The sequence below is a fragment of the Cydia strobilella genome, chromosome 15 (genome assembly GCF_947568885.1).
Source record: "Cydia strobilella chromosome 15, ilCydStro3.1, whole genome shotgun sequence".
Taxonomy (NCBI): Eukaryota; Metazoa; Arthropoda; class Insecta; order Lepidoptera; family Tortricidae; genus Cydia; species Cydia strobilella.
Genome location: NC_086055.1, coordinates 12,248,606 through 12,258,338, shown reverse-complemented (window position 1 = coordinate 12,258,338; position 9,733 = coordinate 12,248,606). Strand labels below are relative to the sequence as shown.

The following is a 9,733-nucleotide window of genomic DNA, read 5'->3' as shown; positions in this document are numbered from 1 at the left end:
AAATTCGGTTAATATTCGGTTCTGAACCGATTTTTTCATACAATTAAAATTTGGTTTTGTATTCCCTTGACACCCTGTATATCTATTTTGTAGGGAGTTTTAAACATATTATTTACGGACTATTTATATTTTTGCTATGTCCTACTGTTTACGAGTCATTTACGAAAAACTAAAAAAAACGACCCTAGAACAAATTATAAGTAACTTTCCCACTTTAATATATTTTGAAATGGTAGCGACAAAGTGTACTGAATCTTTTTTGTAGAAAATTTTATGTAGATTACGTTTAACAGTTATTTACGAAAAACTATAAAAAGGGACCCAAAGAGTGTTCAACATCAAGTCGGTCATGCTGAACGAGAAATGGGTGGTAAGGATATCCCATTCAGTCATCGCATTCTAGGAATTAACTAACCACAAATAGTCAAATAATCTTAAATGAGTCCATACTTTCTTAAACCATGTAAGCCTAGAAAGGACACCATGATAAAAAAAAATATTTATTCTGGCGAAATTAACCCTATTTTACATTTAATTATTCTGGCAAACTGCAAGACAGTTTGTTGGCAGAGGGGACTCCCCACGGACTCCCTTAAAACAGATGGGTAGTCTTAGCTAATTACATACTAAGTACATAGCCTACATAGGTACATCTTATTGTTTACGGTAGTAACTTCAATTTAATTTTGTTTAACAGAAACATTTTTAGTTTAATTTAACTTCATTGATCGTATACTTGCTTTGAGGACGGAAGATCCACTTGTCCAAGCTGGGTCTTCACTGATCATCGACTAGCAGTAGACAGTCGAGTCGGGGGTCTGTTAAGTATAGTATGAATTTTCTCAAATGATTTTTACGCCTAAGACCCTAATCTGTTAAACAAAAGCCATTGTTTCTTTTGTGGGAGCGGTTGGCCATTGTGTCGGAGCGCGTGGCAACTTGAGTTGTTCAAAGTTGAGAAAGATGCTGGCTCAACTGCACTCACGGAATTTTCTGTGGCTTGGAAAGAGCTGACAAGTGGTTTCTGACTTCTGCAAGTCCTAATGTTCCTAGTTAGGGTTCCGTACCCAAAGGGTAAAAACGGGACCCTATTACTAAGACTCCGCTGTCCGTCTGTCCGTCTGTCTGTCTGTCACCAGGCTGTATCTCATGAACCGTGATGGCTAGACAGTTGAAATTTTCACAGATGATGTATTTCTGTTGCCGCAATAACAACAAATACTAAAAACAGAATAATATAAATATTTAAATGGGGCTCCCATACAACAAACGTGATTTTATTTGCTGTTTTTTCCGTAATGGTACGAAACCCTTCGTGCGCGAGTCCGACTCGCACTTGGCCGGTTTTTATTCTTAATGAGGGATATAACAGAAACACAACATCAGCTCAGCATCATCATTTGGTACCTCTAGTGGGTAGATTAAATATAACCTAATGTTATAAACGAAAGTAGGTATAAGTACGTAATGTACGTATGCACATTTCTGTGCACTCATTTTATTATTATTAGTGTTCAATTTAATTAAGGATAATGTGAACACTTCTTTAAACGAGCAATTCTTGTATATATATATTTACATATATACTTATATATATATATGTATATATATTTACGTATATTTTGGGGATCTCGGAAACGGCTCTAACGATTTCGATGAAATTTGCTATAGGGGTTTTCGGGGGCGAAAAATCGATCTAGCTAGATCTTATCACTTGAGTTTTTATGTTTTCCGATTAAGCTCGGTCTCTCAAGGTACTAACTAGTTATACACTGGTTAGAAATTCGCCGAAAACTATTTACAACCTCTTTTGATACAAGGAAAAAAAACATACCCGAGTGACATACCCTATTATACCTACTTTACTCATGCACAAATGCTTTCTGACAAATGTCTGACACTGTCTGACACTAGTATGCACATCAGCTAGTAAGTATGTTATTTTTCGATTTATTCACTAAAATGCTTTTATTGTTAACTACAAGGCTTGTCAAAAGTGGTCTTCGCTTATTCTTAAGTTTAATGCTAGGTGTTTAGAATGCCTATTTGGATACAATATGATTGTGTAAAATGCCAATTAGAAAATAAACGGAGTTCTTCGCTAAACTTCGAGATCCTTAAAAAGTTGGTGTAACGGAATTTGTGAATTGGCTGTCCAATTTATACTTACTGGATTTCCTGAGTCAATACGTCCGGTAAGTGTTTTGGTGTTGTGTAACTCAAGAACAACAACTCTAGGCAACTGAAATGTTTTAGGCACTCGCCTACTTCCCAGACCTAGGACTTTCCCAGACCTTTGGCGAAGACGTGTTCTTGAATCGAGTAGGGTCATATTGGGGTGGTGAGCTTCATTGTGTCGCGGTCGTAGTGTATCGTATACACAGACTGTAGCAGTGTTATACATCGACGTTAGTCGTTCGTTAGTGTTCGCGCGGAACTCGACGCGGGTGGACGTACGGTCATGCGAGAAGCGGCTACGGGCAGGATGGCCGAACTCGAGTTCGAAGCGCCGCTCGCGCAAATCGAAGATGCCGACGACTGTCTTTCCACGGCGGACTACCCACAAAAAACTATCAACGGCAACGACATCCACATAAACAACATCAAAAACTTGAGTGAAATTATCAAAATGAAAACCGACTCCAACAAAATAAACGATAACGACGAACCTAAACCGGTGAAGTGCAAAGACAATATGCAAAACGGGGAAGGTGACAATTTCACGGAGACTTTCTCCGGGTCCCTTGAAGACCTGGTGAATACGTTCGATGAGAAGATCACAAAGTGCTTCGGGAACTACGAGGAGAGCGTCGAGAAACTAGCGCCGGTGCAAGTTCGCTCGCAAGAAGAAATAATGAACGAATGCCAGTGAGTATTCATTACCACCTAATAAACATTTAATTAGAGCATGTAATTATGACATCATCATTACACTCGTACGCAAAAATACCGCCTACGCGACTGCGGAACAGTGCAATTATCATACATGCAGCCTCTTAAAATTGTAATCAGTCAACAAAATGTAACGCGTGAATCAAAATATTCGTGTGAAAAACATAAGGAAAAAAATAAAAATAAAGGAAAAAGGGCGGGCTTTGCGCATGGCCTTAGTGACCGATCGATCGGCTTGGCGGGGGTGCGTTCCGGAGGGTGGCAATGACGCATCGTACTACAACCCCCTGCCCCACTTGCACCCCTGTGTAATGTTGTGGCACGCGACTATACACTTGTGATTTGATACATTATGAGTTGACATCTAAACGCTGTTGTTATAACTAACAACGACGGAATGACGTTTCGAAATGTCAGTCAAAATAAAATGCTACCGCCAGATCATACTGATTTTGGAAAGTACTACCTATAAAATCGTAAAACTAAGAACATTGCAAATCTTACTATTATTATAGGTTTATGTTGTAAAGAAAATGCAGAAAGTAGACAAATCTCATTTAAATAGGCGTCGAAATATAATACAACAGTAATAAATTTAAATTGATAATTGAATGTTAATTCAACCCTACTCCGTTTTCATTAACGCTCTTTTAGACTCGAAGAGTAAATTTATAGTGTCGAATGTCATCCAATATGACAAGTTGACCGCGATCGGAATCGTAATGGCCCGTCAACACTCTATTAACACAAATAAACAAACATTACAAAGTCTAACGAAGCGAAACCTAGCCTGATACTGCTGATAGTGATAAGAATCAATTGCTACAAATTTAAATGTTGTTCATGTTATGTTGTTCATTTTGTGTTGTTTTAAATGTTGTTTAGTTCATTTGAATTTTAATGGAATCAACAATTTCTTCGTATTATTTAGTTCATCATCTAAAAAAACATTTGATTTACTGCTGTAATTTGTAATTAATTAAATAATATCGGTTGTATGCATGCAGTTTGCAAACACAATATTGCTACAAAAAATGTGAAGTTAGTTCATTTGAATTTTAATGGGATTAGGGTTACCAGATACAAATTTTGAATTTCCTGACAAAATTGCCGTACCGAGGGGACGATTTCAACTTGATTTAAGATATGTGATTGATTAAGTTGATTTAATTTGTTTGGGTTTCATAAAGGTACATTATAAAAAAGTATATTATTACTTCATTAAAATTCCTTACATTTTCGTATTCCGGCCGCATTCCTGACAAACGGCCAAAATTCCTGACACGTCAGGAAAATTCCTCACATTTCTTCGTTTCTTTCATGCCTTCACCCAGTTTGATGGCCATGCCATTGCCATAACTTTCGTTTCCCAAGCCGATATAAAAATTACAGAATTCTCCCCATTGTATTCACGATTAGGAAAAAGTTTACTCTTGTTCGCAATATGGGAGTTTGATTGTTGTAGGCATTGTTTTGATTTTCACATTGTTTTTAGTTTTTACGTTGTTTACATGCAATACGGTTACATACTTACAATTTGTATATGAGCTCATGTAATTATTTCATCTCATCGATATTATTCTAGCCAATCGCAAAAATTATAGCAAAATATGCGAAAACAGTTTCAATATCAGGTCACCGCGAGATAAGGTATTATTTTTATTGCAGTTGTTGGATAAGAATGTGTAGGCACATGAAATCTTCGAATCACAGAAACAGATAACAGCGTTCGTTGTAAGCGATATCAACTTTTGTTTCAAGTAACTTTTGGACTCAATCCAGGTGACCTAGATGTCTGAAAGTAGGGGAAACATTCAATGATGCTCCCCTGCTGCGAATGAGTGAGCAGGCAAATTGGATCCACAAGCCGCAATTGGCACAAAAATAAAAGGATAAAAAAGCACTCTGAGGGGCTACCGCGAAAACCAAAATTTGCAAATTGCGGGGATCTTTCTCTTTTACTCCAATGTAGGCGTAATTAGAGTGACAGAGAAAAATGCCCGCAATTTGCGAATTTCGATTTTCGCGGTTATAGCCCTGGTCGCAAGTGGCGTCGAAAAATATCGAACGACAGGTGCGTAGTGCGTACACTGATTCCTTTTGTGATTTTTGTAAGAGGATATAATGCAGGACGGGCTAAGAGGCAGATGTCGGCGGCACCTTGCGTTCAATATTTAAATAGCCGAATATTTAATGGGGACCTTATTTAAGCTCCTCACAGACGGAGCGATAATACCGAAAGATATAGCAAGGCATCTTACGATATATTTTACGTACTATTTGACAGAGTCCTCACACGAAGCTATAATATATGTTTTGGTATATATTTTGGTATATTTCGTCTCTTCTTCGTGTCGTCGGGAAGCTCCACAGTATCTTTTCGTCCAAATTGCCGCAGTGTCTTAAGTCAAAAGTCTTTGACCAGTGTGTGTTGCCAGTGATGACATACGGATCTGAGACGTGGGCGCTAACGATGGGCCTCATAAGAAGGCTCAAGGTCACGCAAAGGGCAATGGAGAGAGCTATGCTCGGGGTTTCTCTGCGTGATAGAGTCAGAAATGATGATATCCGCAGTAGAACTAGGGTCACCGACATAGCTCGCAGAATTGCAAACCTTAAGTGGCAGTGGGCGGGGCACATTGCTCGCAGAACTGATGGCCGGTGGGGCCGGAAGGTTCTGGAGTGGCGTCCGCGTACCGGAAGACGAACTGCCGGTAGGCCTCCAACGAGATGGAGCGACGACCTGGTGAAGGCCGCGGGAATTCGGTGGTTGCGAGCGGCACAGGATCGGTCGGAGTGGCGAGCCTTGGGGGAGGCCTATGTCCAGCAGTGGAAGTCTATCGGCTGACATGATGATGATGATGATGATATTTCGTCTCTCTTAAAATGTAGGTGCTAGTCAGAGAGCGATATATATTTTGGTATCGATGTCGTGTGTGGTGCTTAGCTATACTTTAAGAAATTAAGATATATTTCGGTATCTTCCGGTATATTAATATATATTATCGCTCTATCTGTGACGGGCTTAATACCCGTGACTAACTTAGCCATATAGGTATACAGGTAGTAAGGGCACCAATTATGGAAGACTTGAGAGAACAATTGACATTTTTATGATATTTTAGTACCTTTTTACCTATAAATATATTGTACCTATATAATCTATCACATATCAATTTATAGTCTGACTGAGGAACTACGAAAATTATTCTAATTGGTCAGCAGTTGATATGTTAATCAATTGCATGTGACTCCATTGTTATTCAATACACAATTTATTTGGTTCCGCTCAAAGACCACCTCCAAATTTTATTGGTATCGTTCGTTTGAAATATTTGCGAATTTCATGCGTTCTAAAAGCAAGTAATAAACGTGAGATTGAATTGAAATAATAACCATTTTAAATTATTGTAACTTTCTATTTTATCTATTAGTGTGCGTGATTTGCGTAAAACGAAATTGTTTGTTAGCTATTGTTATGCACGGGGGTCTTTGCGATGGGACTGGCACACGCCGCACGCCCATGCCGATGCACTCTCTGATGAATACTCAATGAGCTTTGTATTATCTATGGACATAATTGACGTCATCATTGGTCATTTTTTTGTTATATTTCAGTAGCTTTGTTTTCCTACTAGGGGCAAATACCAACCAGTCGTTCGTCATATGGTAAGAATTGTCAGAAATGGAGGAAGTTCATTTTTAACCGATATATCCGTACAACGCTTGTCAAAGTCTTACTTAGCTCCGAACCTTAAATCCTAAAGATGTAACTGCGTTAGGAACCACTTATCTTAGCATACCTAAGCATCCTATAAAGTGGCCCAGTAAGAGTATATTCTAACTGAACTAACTGTTTAGGATGCTATATAAAGGTCCTAGTTAGGATTCTAGTTAGAACGACTGAATTAAGTAAGGTGTGTGAAGCGTTTTAGGTCTAAAAAGCTTGTCGATTGTCGAAAGACGTGCACAAAATTTGCACCACTTAGCGCCATAAAATTCCTTTCTTTTTGAGAAGTCGTATTCAAGTCTGTATCCACGACTGTGTTCTTTGAACTTAAAAGCACTAGTGATATCTGCCTTTTAATTAAGGGTAATTGTAAATATTTGACTTCATACAGTTTAGTCAGAGATGTTTTCCTAATGAGTACCTACCTAGTTTCAAAGCCTTTTGATCTTCGAATCAAATACTGGTTCACTAGATACCAATTACCCACTAAGTAACTGCTGCCACCAATTTTCAGAATTGCGTGTGTTAGCATGACCTTACGTGCGCGTGCCCAATCCTAACGGTTAGCAATTACAAAAAAAACCGTTTTGATTACCAAACACTTAAATGGTTTTAATAAAATCATATCGCCTTAATGCCCCAGTAAGTTAATTGGTTTAGCCTTAGCTTTCTAAAGAGTGAAATTGGTCTTATCTGGAGATATATCGTTAAAGCTCGTTGTGAGGTATATATTAGTGTCTAATTAGGCATTCAGTTTTAACTTGCCGTTTTACTTTAGCAACGGGTGGGTCTTTGACACTATGAAGACTTTTTCCGTATTAACATAACCAATACAATTTCTATACTTAGGTAATTACTAAAATGGTTTTCGTTGCTTGGTTCACCTATTGTTATATTCCTGTTTTGGTAATACCTACTTTTGGTATTTTTATTATTATTGAATTATGTATATAGGTACCTATTTGTTTAGGCATTTGGATGAGAATGACTACGAAAAATAATTTCATTACGTTCTTGTTTTTGTTACCTATTATAATTAAGCATGTAGTCTAGGTAGGTACTGATGTGTTCACATGGAAAAATCGGTAATTCTTATGTTTTTGTATGGGAATCGAATTTTCCCATTTCCAAAATAAATGTTTCCTTTGTTTCCTACGAAATTTTCCTGAAATTTTCGAGAACTTTTCCAACTTTTTTGGAAACTTTCCGCAACTTGCACACTTGCTTTTTTTTCGAACTTGGGGGTGGTTTCAGTGTATCTTTATCGTTCATCATCTATCATCTACCATATCGTCTCCCTCACGTCAGTCACCTTTACCTTCACATTTATATCTGAATGTAAAAATAGCCTGTTCAAAATATCTGCAACTAGTAAAAAAACTATTAAAGTACAAGAGCCCTGCAGTGCCGTAATTTGCAAGTTATCAGCCGACGGAAGTGCGGCCTAGATGTTGGAATTAGCATATACCTACCACGCTTTAGCCTTATTTGCATGTCTACGGGATTAAACTGAAAGAGGTTTCCAAGTTTCCAATTTTGTTTTTTATTTTAATTAAGCATGTATAATATAAGCATATTCGCAGATGCAACCCTACTACCTAATCGTTTACAAAAAAGATACGACAAGGATAACATAGATGCGGTTATGTGTCTTATTTTATTTATTTTTTCAAATATAAAAATGAGATGCATTTTCTTACCGATAAACAATTCTATTTTATAAAATAGGATTCTTCTATAGAAACACCACCACTTTTTTGGATAGTTTGAAAAACTCAATCTACCAATTTATTTAAGTACTGAAATTTTCAAACTGCGAGATTCTATGCAATATATAATTACAATATTGTATTCTCAAAGATTTAAGATTATGTGATAATGAGCAAAGGGTGTTTAGGCCTTTATCATTTATGCCGTTGCGAGGAGCGTGACTCCACATTTAGTGCTGCACTTTTCTTCCCACTTCCTACACGACTGTATTAAGTAAAATTTTATGTATTTGAAATTTTTTATCTACGTTTAAATGTAATAGAAAACCAGTACTTACAGTATTTATTACTTTTGTATTTATTTAATCTGTTTGCTGCCTTCGAACAACAAAATATTTCCATACTTTTTAAATGGATGTCATTATGTCTTCCCCTCTTCCTTGCCTTATTTTCCTTTACAATACAATACAATACTCTTTGTACAGGTAACTATTCCTGTAATATGAGAATGAAATATTTTATGTTACCAATAAAAAAAAAAATTATAGTAGGTAATTTACCTATACTAACACCATTACATTGACTTTTATTAATTAGTATAGTTTTAATTATCTTGATACTAGACTTATATTGACCGGGATATAGACCGTGATTACCTTTTGTATTATTTATGAGTTCTCGATATTTCGACGGTCCTATATCCCGGTCAATATAAGTCTAGTGAAACTAACCGTGAATCATTCAAAACTCTATCTTGATACTGTTGCTGTTTCAAATTCGGATTCATTCGTTGGGCAAGGAAGGCTAATATTAATGTTTTATCTATACAAAAATTATAAAAACTATCGTGTATAAGATTTTATTAGTCAATCAGCATAACCTCGTGAGATCCAATAAAGATACAACGGGTAAATTACCTGCATGAGCTGCTAATTAAGAGAACATACAAGACTATTAAACTTCATTCCCATGCCTTTCCCTGGAACGCATATAATTATGTACTCGTATGTATCACTATAAATTATTAATATTAAGACCAGTTTCCTGATCTAAGCAAAGTTTAATGAAGTACTTAAATTAAATAAGTTTGAAGATGATAATGTTTAATGTAAACGATGTAAAATAATATAAATGGGATGTTTAGCTCTAGGGGAAACATATAATTACCATTTCAGGATACAAAAAGAGTTTGGGAAAAATGGACAGTTTGGGATGAAATGGGGAATGTTACCTCCCGGGAACGTCACAACTCTTATCACGACAGGCACAAATTCTTTCTACATTAATTATAGATCTTATAAAACCTTTTTGAAACCCAAAACTAAATAAGTAGAAGGCTTTTATCAAACAGTCATCTCACTAATGATACAAGTTCTACATTCCAAGATTCCCAAGTCTGAGG

General features: G+C 36.7%; 1 protein-coding gene across 1 annotated transcript in view; it reads left to right on the top strand.

Moving 5' to 3' along the window:
- The first annotated feature begins 2,400 nt into the window (after positions 1-2,400).
- Positions 2,401-9,733, top strand: part of LOC134747578 (fasciculation and elongation protein zeta-2) — a 58,246-nt gene continuing 50,913 nt past the window's right edge. Inside the window, exon 1 of the mRNA XM_063682167.1 lies at positions 2,401-2,868. Within this exon, the coding sequence (XP_063538237.1) occupies positions 2,462-2,868 (407 nt within the window). The 5' untranslated portion in view covers positions 2,401-2,461. The remainder of the gene's footprint in view (positions 2,869-9,733) is intronic.